Below are 27,305 nucleotides of genomic sequence, written 5' to 3'. Positions count from 1 at the left end.
TTTTAGAAACGTGATTGAGCTATATTATATAACCATATCTTGCCGCGTATTTTTGCACGTAATTTATAGCCAAAAGCTTTAGACTAAAGTTAGAACCAAGAACACATCGGCAGTTTTGGAAGGGTTGATACATGTTTTATTTGTACCACTGCAGAGTTCGTTACTTGCATCAGTGAACAAAGAAAAGCAAATACTCAACTAGTAGCTAAAGTAATGGGTGATAAAATTTTCGAGCGAGAGTAAAGTGAGTTTAAGAAATACTTGCCCTGCAGTGACACGCTATACAGGGGTCTTCAGTAATGCCGGGTAAAGTCATAGGCTCACCTTCCACCTGGCATATTTTTTCGGCTCCTACAACAGAATGCCACTTTCGAACGATTAACGAAGTTTTCAAGATTTTCAAGATGTTATCACATCCATCGGGTAATAATTATGACATTTGACAAATTGCGTGTGAGAGAGAGTACAACGCCAAATCAAAAAGTTTAAGATATCAGTCACTGTCAAACTTCGCACCTCTACAGATTTTTGAAAAACAACTGTTAACTTTACCCTAAAAGCAATAGACTTTGTTCTAAACAAGTGTTTGTTTGAAATGCATCTTTGTTCTCAAAGAACATAATCATAGCCTGAGCATGAAAAATACTCGTAGCACCACTAAAATCACTTGTGTTAACTTAAACTGCATCGAATTTTTTGCAGCTAATTACAGTCCATCCCTTTAGTGCTTTGATTAGTCTGTTTAAACAACTGACCTTTAATAGTCCCGCCTATGAGGTCAGCACGAAGCAAGAGAAAAAACATCAGTAAACTGATTAAAGGCATTCCTGTAAACAGAAATAATAATGTGACAAGCAAGGTGTAGAGGAAGCGTATTTGTAACAATTCTGGGACATGGACAAAATGAACAACAAAAACAATTTTTGTAATGATTCAGTAGATTACACATATGCACGAGTTTCATCATCGTTTCCTGGCTTAGCTTTTCTGTATTTTCCGTTTCACAGAACAAGTAGCAGCTTTCGATGTTAATGTTTGGGTCGGAGTTATATGCACTTTTACTCGCACGTGTACGCGCACAAGAATGTGTAGAATTAGAACTACGTACCTCGTGTCCACATGTCAACAGCTAAAGAATTCAAAAGTCGCCAAAACAGTACAATCCGGAAGATGAGCTCACAGTCTTCTGACGACTATCGGTGATTGAGAGCTCAGTGTAAATCACTCCTTGAAAATGATCGCTCGGATTATTCGCAGCGGGTTAAGTACCCAAGAGCACTCGGGCGATCCGGTGGCCTTTCACCAAAACAGTGAGGGTTGGCTGCCCTGGGTTCAGCTCTCATCTCGGGCACGCTGTTCTTTCTCTGCACGTGGCATCTGTTTACGGGGCTGGCTGCCTTGCCATGATATAACCTTAATTGCTGGCTCGGTGTAAAACACCAATTCCCCCCCCCCAACAGACACCACCTAAGAGCCCTCCAGGCCCAACACCTGCGGGGCTGGCTCGAGTGTCACACGCACTCAGCGGCTGGTACCTCTCAATTCTCTCTCCTTCGGCACAGCACAGCGAGTTTCTTCGGTCCTTACAAGCTTGCTGAAAATAACAAAAGTCAGGTGGGGAAGTCAGGTGGGGAGAACAGTTTATCAGTTTCATATTGCTTGTAATATTCCAAGCACTAAAACGCGTTTAACCTTTTCTTCTCCAGATGTACTAATGTACAGAGAAACGTGGCGTTGCTTATGTGACGCTCGTATCGATGATCTAAAAAACAAAGAAAGCCTTGTACATCTGTGAAAACTCTGAATGCTAAATTCAGTTTTTATGTTCCCTTACTTTTACCTATATGTAGATCCACGGTTTTAGTTAACTGGCCAGAATAAGATATTATTGGTGAAATTAATGGAAGAACGTTTTATATTCTTTAGATACATTTGATAACACAAATGCTGCTTGAAGTTGCTGGTGGTTTTCTTGTGTTTACAAGCCCGCTTGTTGAGCTTGTGAACGGCAACAATAAAGACACGGCTTAGATCCTAAGCAGAGAGAAAGCGCCACTTCATGGAAACAAAGTCCTGTTGAACGTCGTTATTCAAGCGAAACCATTTCACGATGAATTCTATCTAGCTACAGTGGTAGTAGTGTAGCGGGAGCTCTTGTGTAGGGCAGCGTGTACCGCAGACAGTGATTATTCCCTCCACCCCGCATCCCCTCCCACCCCATGTTTGGTCGAGCGAGCGCGAGCGAGAGAAGGACAAGAGCGGGTGACGTGGCACCCAAACTGTCCAGTACAGTATTAGCAAAAGTCAGTGCTTGCACCTGTTTACCCGAAGGCATTAAAAGCAGTAGAACTTTAGTTCTGAGCAAGCGAGTGCCATTCTGCCGCAAGGTGTATTGGTCCGCTGAGAAGCGGCTCACGTCACTCAGCCTCCACCTTCTATGTAAACTTCAGTTCTGTCCACCCGGAGTACGAGAGAAGTACCATTTTGCCGCAAGGTGTTTTGGTCCGCTGGGAAGCGGCTCACGTCACTCAACCCCCTCTTTCCCCACCCCAGGGAGTTACATGCTAGGTTTTAGTAGACTATGAACGGACTGACTTGGCCGCCGGTGTTGGGACGTCGTCAGTCCGGCTACAGCAGCAAAGTCGATATAATCAACTTTGGTGATAGCAATGATAATACTGAACTAAGACCCTGCCTCTTCAAGAACGAGAGCGATAAACATCCTTTATTTCCACTGTCCTTCGGCGCCTTCTCCGACCCAAACAATCCCTGGTGATGATTATCACTCACGGTAGGAGGGGCCGCACAGCCTGATGAGCCCTGAGGTTGCTACGTCACTGCCGGCGGCGACACCCAAATGCTCACAATCAAAGCAAATAAAATGAAGTACGTGGCCAAGACGTCCACAATAGCCATCTCTTCCTAGATCGTGTTAATTGCATACATTCATCTCCTTAAAGTAAAGGCGTACTAATTAAACAATAACATCGCTTTTCTCCTTTAGGTCTTTGTAGTCGAGGCGATCCCGACCAGTACAGCTCACAGAGTATTGTAACTATACGGTTGGCTTTGCGAGAAGAAAATGCCAACAGCCATGGATTGAGTTCTCCGAAGCTTGTCGAGCAGAGTAACAACTGTCTGATCGTGTAGCTGTTATTTATGTTATTTTATACAAGCTTGGCTGGATGTATATCAAAACCTATTTTATACACTATCTCTATCAAAGATAGCTTACCTCTCCCCGTCCGCTTGAAGTGTTATCTGACTATAGTGGGGGATGGGGAAAATGAAATGGGTCCGCTGACAAATAGAAGGCTTACCTTGTCCATCAACATGTGGCAGCCACTTAGGCACTAGGGTTTTCCTGTGAGAACTTCCTTGTCTTCTTCGAAGTCTGTCTTACATGATTTAACACACATAATGTCATTCAGGCATTTTGCCGATCGTGCGCGACTGAGTTGGGACTGGTTTAGACGCCCTTGCGTAAGACAAGTGCGATCGGCTGCACACACCTTATACTAGCCACGGCGGGTTCTGAACATTTCTTGAAAACCGCTTTATATTTTGCGTTCAGTGCATTAATTATACCACAAATTCAGTGTTTAGAGCGGATTGTCATTCTGTTCGGTCTTTAACAGAATCACACTAATGATCTATATTTCACACCAATATATGTTCGTTTGTACCTTGAAAAGGAAGTATGTACCCCAGATAATTTGCAACATTGTTTCGTCGACATCCACATTCTCTAATAGAATTACCACAATTATTTCTTGTATTTTTCTGTGGTTGAACAAAATCTGCATCAAAACGTTTGTCCAAGAATTCAGGTCAAAATTTCCCGCGAGTTGGCTTAACAACCAATCAGAACAGCTTCTCGTCGTCAAGTGCGGGAGGCAGCGAGACTGTGTGAGACTCCACGAGGGAAACCAATGTGATTGTGTTTCGCGGCATATAGTGGCAGATTTAATTCAACAATAAACTCCAGAGTGAGTCTGTAACAAAGACAATGCCGCCTTCCAAAAAGAGGACGACTGATAGTGATACGAAAGGCCAAACAAAGCGAAGAAAGAAGCAAAAGGAAGACGAGTCAGAGGGATCAGATGTTGATGGTGCCGAAACGGGAGCCGGCGCAGAATTTGACAATGAAGGAGAAGAGGGTTCATCTGGAGATATTTCATTTGTACGTTTGCTTGTTTGTTTTTTTTTAATAGAATGCTATAATTTTATTCGTTGATTTAGTGTACTAAGGTATTTCACCTATTTAGAATTATCTGTCTTCATGATATTGTAGAAGGCCTGACTTCAGAATTGAGTAGGTTGGTAGAATCTTTGATACTCGGTGCGTCTCGGACAATGAATCGAGTATGGAGTAATCAATAATTTTAAGTCGCCTCAGTGTCATGTCGCGTATGCTTCCTCGCTTGTTAAATATAGATTTATGCAGGAATGATTGCCAGCCTTAAATTGATTTGAAGCGCCTTCAGTTTCCTGTGTACGATTGGTGTAAATATCGGTCATTGAAAAATATGAGTTTCGCGATAGAAATATGATTTACGGTGCGGTCAATAAAAGCTTTTGTGAATGTGATACTTGATAGCCAATTTATAAAATGTAAATTTAATTTTATATGAAGAAGTTGATTTCGTATTAATTTTACTAACCAATTATAAAGTTGAATTATTTAAAATGTGTTGATTCGCTCCATCTGAAGAAAATTAATAAAAACGTCCATTAAAAGATCATCCCATGTGTAGCAGTATTCTGTACAAAAAATACGAAGCTTGTTTACTTTTTCTTTCTTTATTTAAATTTTGATTGTAATTTGTTGTTAGTACAAACTGTGCAATCATAGACAATATAATCTTTGGAGTAATTACACCAGTAAGGATAAAGATTTTTTAATCATTCATTTTATCCTCAGTCAGATTATTCTTTTCTTGTTATTTCATATATTTTGTTATTATACTAAGTGCACACTTTCTTATATATGGATATGTGACATGCCACCAAGTAGGATATACTGAGCAATTTGGTAGTAGAGTCCCAGAAAGATTGTTAGGCTCAACTTTTGCCATCAGACTTGCACACTTCAAACCTTTATAAATCAAAAGAAAGGTCAAAACATGTACATTTTAAAAAATATACAATTTGCAAAATTTTAAATTTCCTTCTTAAGATCTATTCTGTAGTGGTGGGTCACATATTAGAAGAAATTTTGCTTTTCTTATATCCTTGCACATTTTAGTGCAGTAATTATGTATTTTAATGACTGTTTCCTTTCTTTCAAAGAAACTTGAAAGTCCCATGCTGGCTGGGGAAGTTTTGTTTTGTGGTGGCACAAACTGGGATTTAGTTGGACGACGTACCCTACCTAAAGGAGGTAAAGACTGGTTTATGCTACCTTGTACTTTTTTATGTTTATACAGATTTTAAAAACTGACTCCCATTAGATTGCTTTTTTGTTATCAAATGTTTTTATAATTGTATGACATGTATCAGTTTTGTTTTTGTAGTGTACAGTCATCATGAAGGATATAAACTATTTAGAAAGTGGAGTCAAGTATCATAGCTTGGACTGGCTCTTCAGGGAAAAAGTGTGTTTTTCATTGACTTTTTCTTCAAGGCAGCTGTATTTCACATTTAGAGTTAGTGCACGTGTGTTTATTTATATTTACTGTTGTTTGTTTGCATTGTTCATCTTTTTTCCACAAGAAATAAAAAGATCTGCTTTCCTGGACTTGGTAAAGAGTAATTTTTTTTGTTAGAACCTTAAGAATAATTGCATTTGCTAAGTTAACATTAGAATAGTATTGCAGGGGAGTATGAACTGGTATGTAAAGTCATTTTAACATTCATGATAATACTAAAGGATGTTGCGTAAAAGCTTTGATTACTATATAACAACTAGTGATAAAAATGGCTGACTGGAATGCAAGGTGTGGCTTTTTATTACAAATTTGTTAACAGTTAAAAAATTAGCTTTGCTATATTTTTGTTTTCTTTGCTGACTCTTTTTTAAGTAAAACCAATTGGTGGACCAAATCTTTGGGGACCACACCGGCTTGGGGGATTGGAGAGCATCAAGATACGAACTGTAGCATCAGGGTGCAATGCTTGTCACTGTGTCGCAATTACAGAAGAAGGAAAAGTATATACATGGGGTGAGTGTGTATATGCCCGGATATTGGAGTACAAACATTTTGCGTGTATATTACATTGATTGACAGCACACAATAACCAGTTTCCTTCTCTTGCATGTGTTGACTTAATTTGCCTTTAAGTGACCAGTCATGACATGCCTGGACAAATTTAGAGTCATGTGGCATATGGATGTGTTAATCCTTTTTCTTTTTCAGTTTTAAAAGTTCTGGAAGCTTATCATTTGCATTTGCCTCTTGAGATGATTGTCTTTCACTTGAAGCTAAAAGGAACAATGGTAGGCTGATAGGTAAGCTGTACCAGGGCTCCTAGCAGACATGCAAACAAGTGTCTTTAAGTATTTCATCAGAATTTGAGATCCTTTTGGTCACACTCATTTTTGCTAGGTTCAGGCCCCTTGGAAACTCTTGATTTTATAAAAGAGATCAGGAGCCTGCGAAATTTTGTTTTGCCAATGAAAACCACTATATAAATCTCTGTTTTGTAAAAGTCAGCTTGCATCTCGGGTATGAGCATGTGTTCTGCCACATTTGTATGCAAGAGAGTAAAAACATAAAGGAAACGAATCACCATAAATCTTCTGGGACTGAAAGCTTCATAGACCAAGAGTGTAGTTTTTTGTTTTACCAAGACCATTGCTTGCTAACAGTGAGAACCTAAAGATGTGCTATAATGGTCAGCTTTGGGGGCTAGAAGTAATAACTTATAGGGAGGGAGCCTGATCTTAGAGCACAGATCTTTGAATTCTGTCTTCTGTCAGTGCGTGTATGTGTGTGTATATATATATATGAGGCAAAGAACATGCAAAGGCTACGATATTCTTCAGAATATATGACTGGGGTGGAAATACCGGTAAGCTCGCAGATTAGAGAGTATTACATTGAGTACTCTTTGTAACTAACAGAAATATTACAGGTCGTAATGAGAAAGGTCAGCTTGGAGTGTCCGACATCAATAGGCGAGATGTGCCCACAAAAGTTGACCTCTTAGAGAGTTTTAACATTGTGGCAGCTGCCTGTGGCAAGAACCACACACTTTTTCTCACAGGTACGTTTATGCAGCTTTGATGATATTTCAGATGTAGCCTGCAACTTCTAGGGTAGTTCTTGACAAGTGGTAACATTGACAGTGGTTAATAATGTGATTATTTATTTGAAGCATTTCTTCTCACAATATAAGCTGCAAGCTTGGACAATTGCAAACACAGAGCATAAGTAAAAATCTGGAGGGGGCAGGGGGACGTGAAAAAAGCTTCAGTGTGAACAGCTAGGTGCATTTCTTTGTGAGATCATTATTGAAGGCTGCATCCATCGCAAGAGCATTGTTAACTCAGTCAAGATGAGTCACCAATTTGATGACGATCATTAACAGTCAAGATGAACATCCTAATGTACTGAGTGGGTTCCAAGTTACTGAAGAGTTGGATATAATGACATGCCTACTTTATGACTGTAGATTCATAGACAAAATTTGTAATGTTACATTCTAGATCAGTTTTTTACCTCTGTAAATTTATGATTGTTTTTTTATTTCTTTGTGTTAGATGTGTAGTCAATGTTTTGAGTGCATTGTTGTCTTTTCTTTTAAAGATCGAGGAAAAGTACTTGCCACTGGAGACAACAAAATGGGTCAGCTGGGGATTGGTAATCAAACACAGCAGGTGCCATGCCCCATGCAAGTATGTAGACCTGTGGCATCATTTCTATGTATGTGTGCACTTGTGAAGGGAACAAATTGGTTGTTATCCGCCTAGAGTATTAAAAGATAGTGCCGTACTCATAAGTTTCAACTCGTTAATTTGTTGTCTGTACTTTAGCAGCAGGCATTATCCTCCTTTAATATCCTCCTTAGCTACTTTGTTCCTTCTTAATATGTCGTTAGTGGTTGAAGGGATAAAACTGCTGCTGATATAGACTGTTTTTGTATAGGAGCTTTTTACCTTGGCGTCAAATACATGTTAAGTCTTGATTTTGTGGTCTAGTGGTAGTTAGTAGATTTAATTAAAGATTTATAAAATGAAAACAGAAAATTATGACCTAAGTAATCAAGTATAATTCATATTACGACCCTGCTGTATTGAATGACAATAGAACTATTTTTGAATGGCTAACATTGCTGTAAAGTAAATTTCACAAATATCTTTTTGAATGTAAGACTCTTGCTGTCTTAAGTACTTATCACAGATTTTTTAAGGTCACTCCTATCTAAATACTATTTGTATATGTAATCTAATAATACTGTTATTAACTTTTGTCATGAATGTGTTCCAGTCTGACATTTTTACAGTGAACACCCCTCCATGTGAACATTAGGAAATTTAGTCACTAAACTTTCCTTTAACATTTTTCTATCTGAATCCAAATTCCATTGCTTTTGTACCACAAAAACTAAGATAAATGCTTACTATACCAGGTAAGAAAAAAAACCCTTAAAACCTTTGTGGTATGTTTTAGGTAAAGTACAAAGGGCCACCAATCCGGCGCATTGCCTGCGGAGGGGAGTTTAGCATGATCTCAGACATCAATGGCAACCTTTATTCCTTTGGTTGCCCAGAGTATGGACAGCTAGGTAAAAATCTTTGATTTATGCTAGATAACATCAACTTTTGCATTGTAGTTTGGAATTTGTCACTTACAATTTTTTTAAATGGCTCAAGATTCCTCATTGTTCATTCTTTACCATTAGCAAATGGCTGGTTGCATATGTATTTATAATTTTCTCATTTCTTTCATGCTTAGTTTGCTTTTAGTTTATGGTAGGACAGGTACATTTCTTGGGATGTTGCCAAGATAAATATTGTCAACACAGAATTAGCCCCCTGCTAGTTCTAATTTTCTATCTTCAAGAAACAGCAAATTATATGATAAAACAGTAGTAATGTAAACCAAATTAGCATTCAAGTGTTATTAAAAACTGTTGATACTGGCTCTATTTTATTTTATTATTTTTTGCGAAAGTAACTGTTGGGAAATGGGAGATCAATCTGTCATTGCATCATATAGTCCAGATGAATTTTTTTTTCTCCTTCAGTCATGTTTTAAGTATTTGTATAGCATGTGACTTTCACTTTCTAATTTGATGACAAGGCACATCAGTAACATTTATTTCATTTTTGTCAGGTCACAACACAGATGGAAAATATTTTGTCACTAGTAATAAGATGGAGTACAAGTGTGAAATGACACCTCGAAAAGTGAATGTATTCATTGAGAAAAATCGAGATGGTCACATTACACCTGTCACAGATGTCGATGTCAGGGAAATTGCATGTGGTCTTAACCATACAGTGAGTAGATTCACTTTTACAACTGTTAATGCATTTATCAAAGTAATTTACATTTGTGTATATATCAATAGCCTTCCTTAACCTAGGCAGTACAAAAGGCATCTACTAAAGATCTCCATTTTTTTTCTCAGCAGCAAGTTATGTTCTTCTAGGTTAGTTTCTAGTCCGGTTTTTTTTTTTTTTAACTGATCTGCACTTTGTGTCTTCTTGCTGATCATGTCAGATGGTGCACCTGGTTTCCTTCTTTATCCATGCCCTAGCCATATCCATCTTGTTTGGTCCTGGTTTCCATAATTGTGCAGCTGGCTGTTATGAGGATTTCTTTGTTGATTGCACTTGGTCAGAATATCTTGAAGAATTTCTTCTGACATTTTCTCTAGTTTCTGCTATATATATATACTAATACAAAATTTATGCTGAGAGTGAGAGTGTTTAATGGTATGATTTTCTCTGTTTTTGTGTTTTATATTTCTTCTGTTTTTAGTTCTGACAGTAGTGTTTCCACACCCTATTTGACACAACAACACTTTTGATAGTTGGTTGCTGCTTTGGAGCTGCTGGATTGCTTTGTACTACACATGCTCTAATAATGCATGGGGTATTATATCTGCAGCAACAATATGCACAGAAGTGTGACTGTTGAATCAAGCCAGGTAGACTTTAATGTACACTTGGTTCAAACTTTCAGTTACAAACTTATAAATTAAGCTTCCAACACCAATGAGAAAAAGAATGGATACCAAGCACTTGAGCACTCATTAATACTAAGAACTTCTTTGGTGTTGCAACTCCAAAACACACACACAAAGAAATAAGCTATAATATTCAATTTGATACTGTTTATCAGCTCCTTTCTGATGAATGTTTTCTCCTCCATCTTGCCTAAAAGTAGAGCGGTCCGGTGGCGCAGCGGTTAGCGCTGTTAGCGCCTGTCACCAATACAGTGAAGGTTGGCAGCCCAGAGTTCATTTCTCGTCTCGGGCACGCTGTTCTTTCTCTGCACGTGGCATCTGTTTACAGGGCTGGCTGCCTGCCGTAATATTGCCTCAGTTGCTGACACGGCGTAAAACACCAAACCCACCTTGCCTAAAAGTAGGCAACTAGCTTTTTCTTGTTTTTTTTTTTTAACAGACTAAAACAAATAGCACTATTTTAGATAATTTTGTTAAAAACGTAATTTATTTCTCCTTATTTTCTAACTTACAAGAAGGTAAGGATATAGTTCTGAAAATAGGGGTAAATTCAGGCATAATAATAATTGATTGTTTGTGGAGTGCCTTATCCCACCAACAAAGGCAGACAAAGTGCTTACATAAGCATGGTTTTAGTAGACATCAAATGTGTCTTACAAATTCATTTACCATCACTCATATCATAACTACTCAGTCTTTCACATGAAGACTACTGACAGTCAACCCTGTCACATGATAAAGATGAGATATGAACACATGACCCCCCACCCTACATGGTGGTGACAGGCACTTTAGCCACTGCACCACCGTGTCTATGTTGTAAAGCATAAAATGTGAGAAATAAGTGCAGTGTCATTATTTTAAAAGCATGGTATATATTTAGCAAGTGTAAATAATATTTCTTTTTGGGTAATTCAAACAGCCAAGAACTTGGCACTTTGGAGCTGTCAGATATTCAGTGTACTCCACTTGTTCAAACAGTAAATGTGGCGTCATGTCTGCAGCAACAACATACACTTAAGTGTGGCTGTAGAATCAAGCCAGGTAATCTTTAATGCGTACTTGGTTCAAACTTGCAGTTACAGACTGTCCATGGTTTTTGCCCTGCAGAAAGAAACAGACAAATATACCTGACAAAACTTTTTCAGTATTGTCAATGACAACCCTTCTAAGAACCCTTGCATCTTATCATATTCTTATCTGATGTTAATCGTATGCCATGGGTGTTGGCTAAATGCTTTAGCTGTGTTAAAATTTTTAGTTTTTAATATTTGTATTTTCCTCTTTCCTAAAATTGAGGAAAACGAAAAAAGATAAAACTTGTTGGATACAGTGTTGCTGTAGTTTTTATTTTGTTTGTTTCTTTTAAATTTTTTAATCAAAGTAATAATCTCTTTTTAGAACCTATTTACTGTGTTATTAAAATCTTTGTCTTCGATGTTTTCAAATCTAAGGCACTTAAATAAGTATACTTGGGTTTTCCTTAATTAAAAATTAAATTTGTGATTAAATTGAGAACTGGAGCCAAATAGTACTGAAGAACCTGGATCTGTAGTCAACAAACATTTTAGTATACAAAAAGAAGAAAAACTGGGGGAATGGTGAAAGGAATGCAGGGTGGGCAGAGTTCATCGACTGGCAAGAAAAGTTGTACGTTAACTGAATAGTTCACGTTTGGTCAGTTGTCATTGTGTCCTCTCATTCTCAACATTATTTTTTAGTTACAGCTACAGAATAATATGTGGCAGTGTAGGTTTTTTTTTCGGTTAAATGTCCAAATCATGGATAACATAAAGCAGTTAATTGAACATTTTGTTGTTATAGCTCTTTTGTTATCATGTATCTGCTACAGTTGATCATAGACTCCAAAAAGCGCATCTTCAGCTGGGGATTTGGAGGTTACGGTCGTCTTGGACATGCTGAACCCAAGGATGAACTTGTGCCCAGAATGCTTAAGTTCTTTGATGGTCCAAACCGAGGAGCAACACAAATCCAGTGTGGCTCTAGTTTCAGTATGGCAGTAGGAGAGCATGGTATGCCAGTATGCATGACAATAGCAGGTTTTGCTTTGAAACTAAGTTTCTTTTTTTTTTTTTTTTTTTCCTAAGTAGTTCAAACTGAAACAATTCAAACTTCAAGCCAAAAGTACAGGCATTTATCTTTAATATTTATTACCACTTATAATAACTCATTATAATGAAAGTAACAAACTGCTATTTTATGTGTGGTGTTAAATGTTAAAATTCTTGTTACCAATGAGGCTGCGTGTCATTAAATAGCTATCTGTCACAATGTGAAAGCTTTCAGTAGTTTTACCACTAACCTTATATCTTTTGTTCCTTTGGTATAATTTGCAAAGTGTCCTGAGGCTGTTCAGTGTAGTATGTAGCTTCCTTTCTTGCTTTGCACAGGCCATCAGAATATTTATTCTTTAATGTTGAAGGAGCAATGTTTTTTTGGGGCCAGTCCAAACCAACGGGGGAAGCCACAATGTATCCGAAGCTTGTGCAGGACCTTAGTGGCTGGAAAATTAGAAGCATTGGCTGCTGGTGAGAGAAGTCTTTTCTTTCTCTCATTTTTTTCTTGATTGCTTTCTTTCTAAACCTGCTTCACTCTCAACTTGTCCTCTGCCTGCCTCTCTGTCTCTTTCACCACTAACATAATTTTGCGATGCCTAATATTTAGAGAAAGTTAATAGTTCCAAGCATTTATGATGGAAGAGTCCAGCATGTGTGTATGTTTGTGTATATATATAAAACTGCTTATTGTTACAAAAAAAAAACAACAACTAAGGGTGTAATTGCTTTGAGTTTGCATAGTATGATGTGAGTGTGAGCTTGCCAAATTTGCATTATGTTATGTAAAAGATAGTGGGCATACATTTTAAAATCAAATTGTTGCAATCCTGACCAGAGTTATGCTTGTTCTTTCAGGTGCTAATGAAAAATATTTACCATGTAAAAATAAATTGCTTTATTATAATGAAGTGTATAACTGTTTACAATTCATTTGATTTGATTATTTGTGGTGGAAAAACCACATCTTATTGGTTGAGCAAGAAACTCAGAACCTGAAACAGTTAAAAAGAGAGAGACTCCCATCTGCTTATCATTAAAGACTTGCTTGGACAAATACAGTAGCGCTTTGTATGCAGTTTTATTAGCTTGGATTAAGTTAAACTCTTTTTGTTAATCTCTATCTTTGTTTCAGTTACCGCAGTATTGTTGTTGCTGCTGATGACAGTGTAGTAAGCTGGGGACCCAGTCCTACTTACGGTGAACTGGTGAGTTGCTTGCTTCACCCATCAGCTGGGTGCATGGTTGGGTTGTAAAGTATGTAGCTAATTTCCTCTATAGAATAGCACAGTTAGACCTTTTTCTTGCATGATTGTGAGAACAAATAACAAAAATTCTTCACAGTCTTCAAATGCAGTAACAGTTGTATGATTTTGTTGTTTTAGTTTTTTTTTTCCGGTGGTTTTTTTATTATTTTTTTTTGTTTTGATAAACTGCAGATTGTAGGTATTATTTTCGTTACAGGGGTATGGAGAAAACAAACTCAAGTCCTCAACTGTACCACAGGAGGTAAAACTGCTGGACGGTACATATGTTCACAGTGTGGCTTGTGGTTATGCACACACAATGATGATTGCACGTGCAGACACTGAAGAAGACAAGTCCAATTTGCAAAAACTGCCTGTTTTCAACCCATAGCTGGTTGGGGATGAGTGGCTATACCACCCTTTGAAAGACAAAAAAATGTTGGTCCAATTGGCTGGTTGTGCGGCTTTATTGTTTACAGTGTCTAGGAAAACAATACAAAGACAGTGGGGGAAGACCATTCAGGGAGATGCTGGCTCAACTTCACCTATGTATCAAGACAGCTGGGGTACAACATTTAACACCTAGGGAAGAGTCTGGATTCTCTTCACTTGTTTAAGCTTGACTTAACTGGAGATTGCATTGTCTGTCTCTAGCTGTTTTTAATGCCTGTATGATGATAATGTGTTGTGAGAAGTCTGGCATCTTATTCATGAGATCTGTTAGGTGAAGGTTTTTGTGTTAAGTCGCGTTGTTCCTCCTGCTGCATTCTCATACTTCTCAGGTATTCTCTTAGCATAGCTAGACATGACCTTTGCTTCACTTAATGTTGCAACTGCAGGATAAGACCCTGCATGGTCCCTGTGTGGTAAACGTGCATCCTGGAATGACATCAGCTGTGTAAGGCCTGGAGCCTTTACAGAAATTAATTCACTCTTGCACCTAATGCAAGACACTGTGTGAAATGCTTGGAAAGTGATGACGTCCAAAGTACATGAATGCAGAAAACTTGAGACAAAGTACAGAGCTACTTTTTATTGCTACAGTCAAAGTGCAAACTATAAAATCCCAGGCTATGATTTTTATATTCTATTCTTCTGATGCCTGGTGTTTTGAAGACATAATTGTAACAGCCAACTTTTTCAGCCAGAAATAAACCCACTTCAGGTGGGCTTTGCTGTTTGTTGCACAACAGAATTGGTTTAATACCATACAGAGTGTTCTCAGATTTAAAACCTTTGCTTATAGCAGGAATTAGATGTGACAAGTTTCGAAGCACAGACAAAAAGAGTGTACTGATACTTGGTGGATTCCATGTCTGTAAATTGTTTCCGTTTCTCAAATACGGAGGAACTGCAAATCTCCCCCTTTGAGTACTTGATGGGAGAAACAGTGTGCCTTCCTTGCATCACAGGGGTTGTGAGTTGGAATCTTGTCTCCAGTCTCCATTTCAAAGGAAGAGGGCTTTGGCAGCTGTGACAGTTTCTCTCTGGTGACATCCACAGGGCAGAGGTCACCAACAGATTTTTAACTATCATCCATGTAAATAAAATTTATTGCTGTTCTGCTTTACTGCTAGATTTCTCTAATGAAAGGTATTCTTTTCCCTCCTCATTAAGTGTTGTGAAGCATAGCATAAATGTGTTGATATTTCATTTGCTGTTTCACCATCGCAGATCATTGTTGGATTTTCATCTTTCATCCCTTGTACATTCATGTGTTGTCAAAGCCAGCCATTTGTGTATATGAAAAAAAATCAATTATTTTGTTGTCTTAATTTTCCACCTGTTTATTTTTGAAGTCATCGACATGACAAACGGGTAATTTTGTCAAATGACATCAAGAACATTGCACATGGCTTCATAGAAACGTGACTCCAGTGCAAACATTTGTGCATAAGCATAACATCAAGATGTCACTTTGAAAGGGCATTAGTGAGTTTTAGAGATTTTTTTTTTTTTACTGAGCTAATATGTTTGGAGATTTATTTTATCTGTGCAGGGTGCAGTGTTGATAAAGCTGGATGTTTTGTAGAATTCTATTTAAAACAGTACTGTCTCTTTTAACCTGTCTCCTTTCTCACAAGCAAGTTTTATTTGGGCTTCTGGTAGAAGTTAAAATAAGTGTAATTGACTTCATCTGATCTTGCTTTTTTTTCACAATATGGATAAAAATAAAATTATTATGCAAAGATAGAAAACCTATTTGAAAGCATAGATAAGGAAGTCTCTAATTTACTAATTCACAATTAAAAGCACATAGAAATGTGTATAATTTCTGGACTAAACTGAATGGGGTAAACGTTGATGGACAGGTTGTTAAATAATGTTTTTAAAATTTAAAGCAAACTCCAGGTCTGTAAAGTCTTAGGAATTGTGTGGCCATTGTCTGTTATGAGGACTGTTGATCAGTAAAGCTAAAAAATGATTGAATGCTGATGGCATAAGCAGTGCTGCTGTCTGTGATCATGTGACATTATCTTGCCCATTTACACTCCTGACTCTAAATGCTGGGAGAACAGTTAAACCACTCTTTAAGTTTGTTAATTAGAGTGATTTGGCTATATAATGAGTATTTCATAATGATATTTCTTCTAAACGTCTTGGATACTTAAGCATTTGTTTCAGTACTCTCTTTTACACTCAGTTATTACGTCAAGACAAATCAGGTTGGCATAGTAACTATTCTTTTAGGTTTGTGTTTGTGTAGAATGTAATGCCATAGTTTTGTAAACAATCTCCTGTTTTGTGACCATGTAGGTCTGCAGCATGTCATCAGTGGGATTTTGATTAGTTTTTACAACATAAAGTTTCATCTTCTGTAGAGAGATTGTGCATCTTTTCATCAGTCTGTGCATGCTCATATTTATTTATGTGCAAGCACCTGCATTTTTTTTTTTCTAGCAGATGGCAAAGTTTTAAAATCTTGTGGATAATATATATACTGAAAAGCATGACATTAAGGACTAATAAACTGGCAATCTTTAATCAGCATATCCTTGTTCAAGCTATACCAAAAAAGTATTGTAGATTTTGATACCACTTTCAGGAGGAATAAAATTTGAGATAAATCAAAATATACAAGTGCTTTGGGCTGCATGCAATAGCTTTCAAACAAGGTGACATCAGAGGGAGAAAGATGAGGCAAGAAACTTGCAAGTTAATTTTCACCAGCATCCTGAAAGTAATTTGCACCATATTCTGTATATGCACATTCATATGCTTAAATATTTCACAGTTTGGTCTCATTTGATTCACAGATTTAAAAAGGGTGGAATCAAGAGTTAAGAAATGTGACACTGAAACAAATACATAGCTGAAGGAAGAAACAATTCTCCAAGTTAAAGCAGTTGACACTAACATTACTATTTAACCTTGCCTTTGGTGTATGGTGTAAGGTTCCGTGGTCATGTCTGTTATCAATGCAAGCTAAAAGTAAATCTCAAAAACGTTCATTATGCAAAATCTTATCCACTTGATAAATTTTGAATACTCCAGTGTGTAATTACAGAAACTTGTTCTTTTTGTGATGGGAGATGCAAGTCATGGGACATCATCTTTTGATGTTTTGAAGAATCTTAGATATCCACAGAAATGACCCAGTTCATTGCACCTTATTTCTAAAGCAATGTTTACATCTCCATCCCTAAACCTCGTCTTCCACCTAAGCAGCCATTTTTGATGTCTTGCTTTTTTTAAAACACTTCTTCATCCCAGATAAGACCACTCAAGTCATGGCATTTGTATGATGTATTATTACTGGCTAAGGGCATTTTAATAACTGTTCTTACATTTGTGTGACCACAAATTTGATTCTGAAAAACACCTTGCAGTTTATACTTTTAAAGAAATTACCTGCTATGTAATATTATTGGGGATGGTAGGTGTTGAATATCAGGTCTGTTAACTATTTAAGAATTTTCTATTTTAGACAATTTTAAGCACTAATATTTACAGAATTTAATGCTTTTGACAACAGGTCCTCAGACTGTTGTCATCACCACATGAAGATTAAACAGTAATTTTTTGTGCAAATAGCTTCTACACTTGAAAATCAAATAGATGTTTTATCACTTTAGTCAAGTTTAGTGGGATGAACTGAAATGTAAACATTGCTATCATATCCAGTCGTGCAAAGTGTGCATGAATGAAATTGGAGATAACTGAAGTTGATTATTTGAGTGTAATCTCGTATCCTTTATGTATTGACTTAGTAGACATTGAAATGCAATAAATCTTTGAAGATTCTCTTGTGGTTGAATCTTGATGCCTTGCTTACAAGAATGTAGTCTGTATCTGTGAGAGCTAGGTAAATCTGGTGTGCCAGCAGGGACTTGGCATACTGAAGACCTTCCAAAAGCTTATAATAATGAGGAACGTAGGGTTGGTGTGGATTTCAGGGGGTGTGGAAAAGTTTTTCAGGGTTGGGAAGGTATGGAAATTTGAGAAGGCCAACATGTCATACTATTCATTTGGATTTATTTCCAGAATGAAATTTTTTTGACAAAATGATAGCGATGAGTGGGAGACTTAAGGATTATTGGTTCATTTCCTTGCCCTGGTAATGAGCTGTTCAACTCGTACAGGTTTGAGGGGCTGGATGGAGGCAGCTTGGTAAGGCCTTTCTTCAGCGCCTACTATCATGGGAGAACTAGTCAAATGTTTGACAGTTTTTTTTTTTTTTCCCCCAGCTAGTTCTTCCTTTGTCTGCATTTTCTAGCTGCCTTCATGGTTACCTTAGAACACTCTTCAGCTAGGTCACAGACTGTTTTGCTGAGGGGTTCATCATAAACAGCATGGGAGGCAACCATGTTCCATAATCATCGTCTTGTGCATCAGGTTATGGCGGTCTCCTAGGCATTTGGTTTCAAAAGTGCAAGTTTTCTGTGTCACCAAACAGAAAAATCTAGCACATAAAGCATGGAATTATGAAGAGCTTGCACAGCTGATACTTCATAGCAGATCTGATACTTTTGCCATGCTGTCATGTTTAGCATGGCCATTGCAGCTGTTGTATCTTCATGCAGGTTTCTGTGATACAGCTGCTCTCTTTGAATAGTGAGGTTCAAGGTATTCAAAGCTTCCGAAACAGTTTTGCACTTCGAACTCTTGATTAAATTTCTACTCCTTTCAAATGTGAATGGAAGTGGTTATCATAAGGCTAGAACTATGAAGGTTCTAAAGTTGTCCTTCCAAGTCAGCAGACCAAAGAGAGTTTACATGAATTTTAAAGTGTGTGTGCATGTGTATTATTAATTATGCAGCTGCAACTGAGTAACCTACCACATCATGTACGCTTTGTAAAGATAATGCCCCTTGCATAGCCATAGGTTTTTGATGCCTTCACTAATGCAACCACCTGCTGTTGGCTTGCAGCTAATAGCGTGACTATCGCCAAGTAAACTTTTTGCCTCAGAGTCCAAGTTCAAAATCATGGTGATGGTCAAGGTGATGATTTCCCTCAGATCCCCAATCACCCCACAGGGCAAAGCTGCCTTGAGGTGGAAGCACTTTTCCATTCCAAAATCAACAAAAAGCAAAATCAAACGCTGCAGTTTATACATTGTTTTGGAGCTTTACTGCAAATCAGCACCACATACATATACACCAGTAATGTAGCATATTAATGTTACCAGTGGATGCCGAGATTCAAGAAAGTGTGGAAAAAGGGATTGGGATAAAAGTCTGGAATTTTGTTTGGTCACACCTGTAAGAAGCCTGCAAACATGAAAAGGATGGCAATCCTGAACCAAATAACCATTGATAATCTTCCTTGGTAAAACAAACTACCATTAACCTCAATATTTTGCTGAAGTGTTTGCCAACTGTAGCAGGCTAAACACAATATAGTCATGTGACCTTTGGTAACTCCATTTTGATGCAACAGTCAGAATGTACATATACCAGACCAAATCTAAAGAATTAACCAGCCCCAAACTCCAAAAGAATCCCTCTGATAAATGCCAATTCTTTAAAAGCACTCACGTACACATAGCATGAATTTCAACAGAACATATCTGAAACAGTTTGAATTTAAATTTAATTTACAATGAACACTCATAACATTCACCATGTCACTCAGCAAAAGCAGATACCATGCATGTCCACTGCTTCCTCTGTAAATGTATTGTTTGCTGGGTATTTAAGTCTCTTCACCACCACACAAATATTTTGTTGTCAATGTCTGCCTCCGAATGCAAACATCTTTATAAAATCAAACTTAAAAAGAGTCTGTGTTGTCTCATGTATCATCTCTAATGCTGCAATATCTTTGCTTATCATGTAGATACCGCTTCATGGTCATTTCCACAGTTTTGTTGAGCTCCCTCGCAGTCTGCAAACACAAACTCACTCAAGTGATCACACCTTGTTAAAGTTGTCAGTACAAAAAATTGTGACAACAAAATGAAGTGCAGAAGTACATATTGAAAACCAGCATATCTTCAAACATCTATACAAAAATGAACTAAAAAAAATTCTTACAAAAAATGCTTCATGCTGTCTTCTATGCTCGTGATATTTTGAAAAACAAAGCAGCATTAACCCAATATTTACGCTTTGTTTTTGGCAGACTTCTTAGGCTTGTCAGTTGAAGGCAGGTCAGTGCGGCTGTCTGTAACCATGTGCTCATCATCTTGTTGATGAGTAGCTTTCATTGTCTTTTTTATGGCTGCCACCTAACAAAAAGAAGTATGAAAAACTTACCAACCTCATCTATTCTGGTGTTTAATTTTTCTAATTTTTTTAAAACCATACTAAATCTCCCTAGCACTTATATCCCTCCAAGGATTTATTCTAACTCACAAACACATGACTGCACATTTTCAAATTTCAAAACTGTGTACAGAAATACCTTTGAAGAATAAATTGATAAATAAGACTAGAAAATCAGCAACATATTTTAGAGCTTCACATCATGGGCTAAGCAAGAGTTAAAGCTATCCTGTAAACATTAAAAAAATTGTTAATTGTAAACCAATTTTTCTGTCAAACTCAGAAATGCAAAAAGCAGCTTGATTAATTTCATTTCTCTCAACTACTACTAATACCACTGATAACAGAATTGTTCCCATCGGATTGCTGCAACATTAAAGGTATAGCAGAGTCATCTGATAGTTTCTTCTTTGACTATACCAGATGACATTACCATGGAATATTATAAAGGGTTACTCTAGCTCTTTTACCATCAAAAAAATTTCTTTTAGTTTTTGTTATTTTTTTATGAAACTTTGCTGCTTCCAGAATGCAGAAATTTTGAGTACATGCATTATCTCTGCACTACACTTAGTGCTGCCATCCTTCTTTGTATCAGATGACATGACCAAAGGAGATAAAGGGTTACACTGGCTCTTTAACTACCATAAGTTGTCTCCTTGACACTGAGCTAGCATGTGCCTGGTGTACTACATGCTTCCCTGGTCAGGTGAGCAATCGCTCTCTGACAGCTATAAAGGTAAAGCCAATACAGCATTTTTTTTTATAGTTACAGTGGTATTCACTAATATTACAACACAGAGTTCATTTTGGTCAAAATATTTTTCTAGGTGATGAATTTTAATTTTTCATTTGTGGAAACCGTTTATGCAGAGTGCTGTCCTCCCAAAATTCATAAACTTTCCCAGACTTTATAGGCAAAGTGTCAATTCCAAAACATTTCCAGGTCTGAAGAAAGTTTTCAAAACACAAGAAATGGTTTTTGACACATTCAAAACTATACAAAATCCTATTTAAAAAATCCTGCTTTCCAATGATATCTGTAAGTGAATTTTATACTCATGAGAGAACTTCCATACTCTACCCCGAAAGGAAAATAAAAAACACTTTTTAAAAGAAAGAAAAATAAAAACTGCTTACCTCGCTTTCCATCTGTGTTATCAGGCGATTCTGTGACTCACGACTGCAGTTTGCCTTCAAAATCTGATCCTCAATTCCCTTTAGTACTGCTTCACAGCCTGAACACCTGCGCACCAATGTTTAGGCTAACATTGTGTAGTTTACTACATCGGTATGGGCTAGTCTGCACACTTCCATACCAATGTTTAGGCTAACATTATGCAGCTGGCTACATCAGTATGCACTTGACTGTGCGCCTCCACACCAATGTTCAGGATAAGATTATTCTGTTAGTAAGTTTATCAGTATAAAAATGTGCCTTGATAAAAAAAGGTAAAAAATTAACTTTGAAAGAATAAGAATGCTGAATGGATGGACTACATCAATATAAAATGGGATAAAATTAAGACTGCTGAAGTCTTTTTATCAAACCAAAACTAAATGCATCATAATGTAAAAAGAATGGTTGATTAATTTGATCTCCATGACAGGAGTAAAACACTTTTTTCAGTCCTTATAATATTAAAATAATCACAAATATCTTTTAATTTCCAATTCTCTTACAGTTAGGGTGAACATTTAACAAAATCATTTATATCAGACTATTAATTAAACCTGTTACTCATTAATGTTCTACACTTATAGAACAAAGAGCATGTACTCCTGTTCTTCTTTGAGCAGTGATTTACAATTCAGTGTAAGCATTCCTGGTTTAGTTGTGTAGCTGAAATACTTTGTAGTAAAGAAAACACAAAGATATAATTATTTTTGTTCAGACCACTTTTTAGCATCCATTTACAAATTATAAGTTCATTAGTTGACATGCATTTGTCATGCAAGCACAATAAAACATATATTTTAATACTGAAGTGTTTACAGATCTGCACCAGGAACCTTTTAAAAATGTAATATGAATTATGTTTGCCTCAACTGTAGAGTTCATTCATTTCATTCCATAACAGTGGTGCGATACCAGTTGTAGGGAGATCAGATGGAGCACAGCAGTGGTGAAATTTGTGCCAGGGCTGTTCTTGCACCCACATAAGGTCCCCCAGTGAACAGCTGGTCCACTCCTTCACGTTAATCACCCAGGTATTTTCTTGTTTGCCACCTTAAACATAACCTCACCTTGTTCGACCGTCTTTGGCAAGGTATCATGTCAGGTGATGTGACCAAACCACTTCAGTTTCTCCTGCTTGACAGTACAAGCACAGACTCCTGGGGACCTACCAGTCAGGCGACTAAGCTGCATACAAAGATTCATCTTTTGCTCCCTGTAGAAAATCCAGAGAAGTTTCCTGAAGCATTTCATCTCAAACGCTTGGATCTGTCACTCTTCTTTTGTGAGCAAGGACATGTCTCACAACCATACAAAATAACTGGCATTACAAGAGACTTGCAGATCATGAATTTGGTGCAGAATCTGACACCTCTGCTGTCCCATTATTGCTGTGATCTCTGCACAACCACTGTCTTTGGAACGTTTATGCCTAAGTACATACAGGACTGCACCTCCATCAGTTGTACTCCATTCATTCAAATGCCTTTCTAGATCCAATGGTGTTTACCACGCCCTTGCTCTTCTTCATGCTGATCTCCATCCTGCACACACTTGCACAGGTGGTGAGTTTGTGAGCGTCTGTAACTCCCTCTAGCGGCCTGCCATGAGATCTATGTCATCAGCAAAGCAGAGGTTACTGAGTGGCCTCCTTCCAATTGACACCGAAGTGTGATGTTGAATAGCGCTGGAGAAAGCAGGCATCCTTAATGTATACCCACTGTCATGGGAAAGAGCTTACCCACTTCGTTATTGAAAATTAATGAGCTCCTGGAGCTGTCATGCAGTGCCTTGATGATGAGTAGCAGACCTTCCTCCACATTGGATGAACACAGCACATTCCAAGGCCCCTCATGCCAAACTCTATTAAATGCCTTCTTGAATTCAAAAAGTTATGGTACAGATCTTTACCATGATAAAGGTCGTTCTTGATGAGTACTAAACTACTGAAGCTCAATACTGCTTCTGCTGGCCTGGAATCTGGCCTGTTCCTTGGATAATATCTCCTCTTCAGCAGGTATAAGACAGTGTTGGATCTCTTTTAGCATAACTTTACTTTGGTGACTGACCAGGCTGATTGTGAAATAGTTCTAACACTAACTTATTTTGCCTTTCTTAGGCATGGGTATGACCGCGACTGTGTCCACTTTAATAGACACAGCTTGGTTGCCCAGATCTTCTGGTGCAGTGTGATAAGAGCCATTACTATCTCTTCTCTGCCACCTTTGATAAACTCTGCTGGGACGCTGTAAACCTCTAGGGACTTTCCTCTCTCCAAGCTCTAAATAGCCTATGTGTGTAGTACTTGCAGGTTCTCTGAGAAGCCGTTCATTTCCTGGATATCCTAGACTGACCTAGAGGATGTTGAGGTCTGTCGTCAGCAGGTAGTTGTAAAGCTTGTGGTAGTACTCTGTCCTACGGTCTAGGACAACTTAAAGAGCAGATGACCCTCACTATATTCGATTGCGGATGTTTTCTGCTGGCTCTCACTGGTGAGGGTCTTAAGCAGTTGTCACCCTAGGCCACATTGTCATCAATCTCACTGCACCTCTCGTCGATCCAGGCTGGCCTGGCTGCCTTCATGCCTTTCTGTATCTTAAAATTGACCTCCCTGTAGGCAGCCGCTATCTCAGGGTTTTACAGCTTGTTGTGTTAAATCTTTGTATCAACTGTTATCACACCAGAATACTTTAGTGAGTCCCACATATTTCAAGTTCAAATGATTACTATACAAGTATAATAAATATGATGCAATTATAAACACCAAGTTGTCTCACCACTCCTGTAGTACAGAAATCATTTGTGTAATAGCTGTAGGACGGATGTCTCGGCCAATAGCATAGTCCACCTCCAGCTGTTGGTTCTTCTGATCTAGTTTGCCATGGATGATGTCAGCATAGATCACCTCAATAATTAAGTCCTGCAAACACAATCTTCATAATCATGTTTCATTGGCATACCCACAATCTTTACAAAAGCATTTTACCCGAAGTAAACAAAATGTAAATACAGACATAGACCAACACATATCAACAAATATGGAAACACAAGAACCCAACATAAAAGCATAACAAGATGATCTGGCAGTTAAGGCAACTTCATAAGAGATAGATCCAGAGACACAATACTTTCCAGCAAAGTCAGCAGAACACACGGCAGTTGTGTGAACTGAACAAAATGCAAAGTGCAAGTTTTAATGTGTGACAGTCAAGGGCATTGTAAGATTTGAAATAAATCCAAAGGTTAATTAAAAGCCATGAAGGAAGACAAACAAGACACACTCACCTCTAAGTTCCTTACATTCTGTATGTCCAGCTCTTCCAAAAGGATGGAGTAAGGAATACACTGCAACATCAAATAATTCTGTCAAGCACAAACTTACGGCTGTTTGATTGCAGTTTAAAAAAACAATATATAGTTGCTTCCATATAATTTGCATCTGACAAATGGCACTTTCTGAAATGCATTGTGAAGAAAAATAAGAAGAATGGTGCCAAAGCTTGGTAGCGCATTGTGCTAAGATACAAGCAGGTACCTTGCTTTTTGTTGCCAAAGAAACAACTGTAAGATGTCGCAGCTTTTTTAACTGTCCAGGTGTCAATTCTGGCAAGTTAGCTTTTTCCTCTGAAATATATGACAAAAATATATCTAATTTATATTTTGATATGAATGTGTGATGACTAATGCACAGAACATTTATTTAAATTAAACTTACATGATAATACACTTTGAAAAGGTGCTCCACAGACATGTCATTAATGCTCTTGATTTGAAGCAGGAAAATAATTTAAGGTCAGTGACTAAAAACTGCCTCTGTACACAATAGTAAACATGGACTTAAAAGTTCAGTACTGCTTAAAAGAAACAGATGAAGGTTGGATTTTGTCTTTCATATGCTGTTTCATAGACATGGTAAAACACATTTGCCACTGCAATCACTAGGCCTTGAAATCTTTAAAATATTTAAGAGGGAATTAAGCAAGTGTAAGTAAAGTCCCCATGCTGTCACAAATCTCCTCTCCAAAAACAAGGGACTGATGATCAATGCTTACCTCTATAGTCTTTAACTGTTCCATAGGAAAATAAATTCAGTAGATTAAAGTATGGGCTATGCTGACCATTTGCAAGCTGAAACAAAAATGAAAACATAATTTCACCTCAAGAGTAACGTGTTTCATACAAATAATTCTGTCAACTTTGTAAAATGTTATTGCTCAGCTTTATAGCAAATCTTTTTAAACTACACTTTTGATGTAAGTAGTAATATCAATATATATATATATTCTAAGCAGCATGTGATGGAATGAAGTGGCTAACATTGCAGATATACTGGAGTCTTTGAATAACATATCATAGATTGTTGAGCATCCTAGTTCAAGTAAAATATATAAAAAGTGTTGGGCTTCTACTGTAAAGGCATACATGTTGGAACTGTTACAATAACCTCAATTTACCTTACCGCCAATATTTGATATTGTCATCAGTTTAAATCTTATACATTTAAAAATAAACACAACCATTTTATCGTTAAAAAATCGATCAGCAAATAACACTAGCCTTCTCAATGATTAGTATACTATCATTAGTATGGTACCATTAGTACCATGGTAAAAATGACTCAAGAAAGCAAAACGCTGCAGACCTCTTGAACATTAGGCATATCGAGCAGCTCTCCAAAAACATAAACATTTGGTGCTTCCAGTGCCTGTGTTAACACACTCACTGCTGCTGCTCCTCTTGCATTTTTCATTAAAAGGAGGAATTGCTCTAGTGGGTTGCTTGCAGCTGGTTTGTCTCCAGACATGATTCTGACCAAAGACAACACGCACCTTTAAAAGCTGGTGTAAATACAATTACTTTTGCCAAACTAAACTAACTTGGTATTTAAAAATGTTTCATTGCTTTTCTCCTAACTTTTAGTTTCAAATAATGAAATATCTATATATTGATGGGGGGGGGGGGGCGGGGTTGATCACTCTCTTGTTCTTTCTCTTAGCATTTGTTATTACTAAGCTAAACATGTCTCTCTTACTCTTAAACACTGAGATAGATCTCTACTTTAAGCAGAGGAAATACTAAAAAATCTTAGTAAGGTGTTGTCATTTACAAAGTATCAATTTGCATTTTCTCGGATGAAGATTTAATACGAATTTTAACATAACATGTCACTAGGTTCGAATTTGCACAAGTAGAATTTCTAATGACTTATTTATAGTTGTTTTTAATCTGCGTGAAAATTTCTGATATTTTAATTGGTGGATGGAGTGGGGGAGGGGAATTTCAGGAGAACCTGATAGTTTCTTATGGTAAGTAGCTCGCACTTTATGCATACCAAATAGTTTAATATTCATTTGCGGTGACTGATATAAACTCTCCAAAGAACAGTTACCCTGAGTGAATGAGAAATGAAAGTGTATATCGCACATTAATTTTAGTAAATAACTTTAAATTCTGCGTTATACAACTGGTCACGTTAACATTCTTTATAAATCTTATACGTGTTTCCCATTTAGCGATTAAAAAATATGCCGTAAGGAAAACTCAAAAAAAAAGAAATAGCGGTTTCTAACACAGTTCACATTCAGCAACCGACGTGTGTGTAAATTTCAGTACTCTTTCCCCTATTTCATTTTCGCAAAAAAATTGACGTAAATTAGCATAACCGACATAATAATTCTCTGACTGTTAAATACAGAAAAATTCTTGATTTTTCAGGAAATTGAGAGCACACTCATATACACGGTACAGCAACTCACTTATCAGTGCTCATTACAAACCGGATGTCATTAAACCCGAGAAATAAGAATAGCCTCCCCTTCGTGCACACATTCGCATGGAAAGACTTGCACAGTCGAAAGAAAATGAATATCACTAACTTGCTCATTGTTGTATATAATTAAATAAACTATTCATACTAGGTTTCAACTCTTGAAAGATAGTGAGAAATGCTAAATA

General features: G+C 37.4%; 2 protein-coding genes and 1 long non-coding RNA gene across 9 annotated transcripts; 1 reads left to right on the top strand and 2 right to left on the bottom strand.

Annotated features, from left to right (window-relative positions):
- Nucleotides 1–265: 265 nt before the first annotated feature.
- Nucleotides 266–3,851, bottom strand: LOC112556223. The gene is made up of 3 exons (XR_003097645.1): nucleotides 3,321–3,851; nucleotides 756–827; nucleotides 266–351 (listed from the first exon to the last, which is right to left on the bottom strand). It is a non-coding gene; the product is annotated as an uncharacterized LOC112556223 (long non-coding RNA).
- A 42-nt stretch (nucleotides 3,852–3,893) lies between these two features.
- LOC112556222 (protein RCC2 homolog) lies at nucleotides 3,894–17,707 on the top strand. Of its 3 annotated transcripts, none has more exons than XM_025225033.1 (11): nucleotides 3,895–4,183; nucleotides 5,293–5,383; nucleotides 6,024–6,164; nucleotides 7,078–7,209; nucleotides 7,752–7,840; nucleotides 8,616–8,730; nucleotides 9,282–9,448; nucleotides 11,993–12,173; nucleotides 12,581–12,689; nucleotides 13,351–13,423; nucleotides 13,680–17,707. In XM_025225033.1, exons 1-11 carry the CDS (start codon nucleotides 4,010–4,012, stop codon nucleotides 13,851–13,853), a joined length of 1,446 nt encoding a protein of 481 aa, XP_025080818.1. In that variant the 5' UTR covers nucleotides 3,895–4,009; the 3' UTR covers nucleotides 13,854–17,707. The 3 variants fall into 3 exon arrangements, with proteins under 3 accessions (XP_025080820.1, XP_025080818.1, XP_025080819.1); XM_025225034.1 differs by having other exon boundaries at nucleotides 3,896–4,183; nucleotides 12,584–12,689; XM_025225035.1 differs by lacking the exon at nucleotides 7,078–7,209 and having other exon boundaries at nucleotides 3,894–4,183.
- Nucleotides 17,708–19,014: 1,307 nt separating this feature from the next.
- Nucleotides 19,015–27,230, bottom strand: LOC112557655 (COP9 signalosome complex subunit 7a-like). Of its 5 annotated transcripts, none has more exons than XR_003097981.1 (9): nucleotides 27,107–27,230; nucleotides 25,993–26,158; nucleotides 25,403–25,478; nucleotides 24,886–24,974; nucleotides 24,636–24,695; nucleotides 24,128–24,270; nucleotides 21,314–21,419; nucleotides 19,943–20,136; nucleotides 19,015–19,793 (listed from the first exon to the last, which is right to left on the bottom strand). XR_003097981.1 is itself a non-coding variant. In XM_025227644.1 (9 exons), the coding sequence occupies exons 1-9, from the start codon at nucleotides 27,118–27,120 to the stop codon at nucleotides 19,760–19,762; spliced, it is 810 nt and encodes a 269-aa protein (XP_025083429.1). In that variant the 5' UTR covers nucleotides 27,121–27,230; the 3' UTR covers nucleotides 19,015–19,759. The 5 variants fall into 5 exon arrangements, 4 of the variants coding, with proteins under 4 accessions (XP_025083429.1, XP_025083432.1, XP_025083433.1 ...); XM_025227644.1 differs by having other exon boundaries at nucleotides 20,015–20,136; XM_025227647.1 differs by lacking the exon at nucleotides 27,107–27,230 and adding an exon at nucleotides 27,018–27,095 and having other exon boundaries at nucleotides 20,015–20,136.
- Nucleotides 27,231–27,305: the final 75 nt, after the last annotated feature.

The sequence above is a fragment of the Pomacea canaliculata genome, linkage group LG2, assembly GCF_003073045.1.
Source record: "Pomacea canaliculata isolate SZHN2017 linkage group LG2, ASM307304v1, whole genome shotgun sequence".
Taxonomy (NCBI): Eukaryota; Metazoa; Mollusca; class Gastropoda; order Architaenioglossa; family Ampullariidae; genus Pomacea; species Pomacea canaliculata.
Note: the sequence above shows the minus strand (reverse complement) of the source record. Positions and strands in the feature narration are given on the sequence as shown.

What these genes read in the sequence shown, in the direction of transcription:
- LOC112556222 (XM_025225033.1), top strand. Translation starts at nt 4,010, where the DNA reads ATGCCGCCTTCCAAAAAGAGGACGACTGATAGTGATACGAAAGGCCAA. An exon ending in CCACACACTTTTTCTCACAG is followed by an intron (nt 7,210 to 7,751) that starts GTACGTTTATGC and finishes TTTCTTTTAAAG; the next exon opens with ATCGAGGAAAAGTACTTGCC. An exon ending in CATGTGGTCTTAACCATACA is followed by an intron (nt 9,449 to 11,992) that starts GTGAGTAGATTC and finishes TATCTGCTACAG; the next exon opens with TTGATCATAGACTCCAAAAA.
- LOC112557655 (XM_025227644.1), bottom strand. An exon ending in AGAATGTAAGGAACTTAGAG is followed by an intron (nt 24,271 to 24,635) that starts GTGAGTGTGTCT and finishes TTGTGTTTGCAG; the next exon opens with GACTTAATTATTGAGGTGAT. An exon ending in TAACACAGATGGAAAGCGAG is followed by an intron (nt 20,137 to 21,313) that starts GTAAGCAGTTTT and finishes TCTTTTTGTTAG; the next exon opens with GTGGCAGCCATAAAAAAGAC.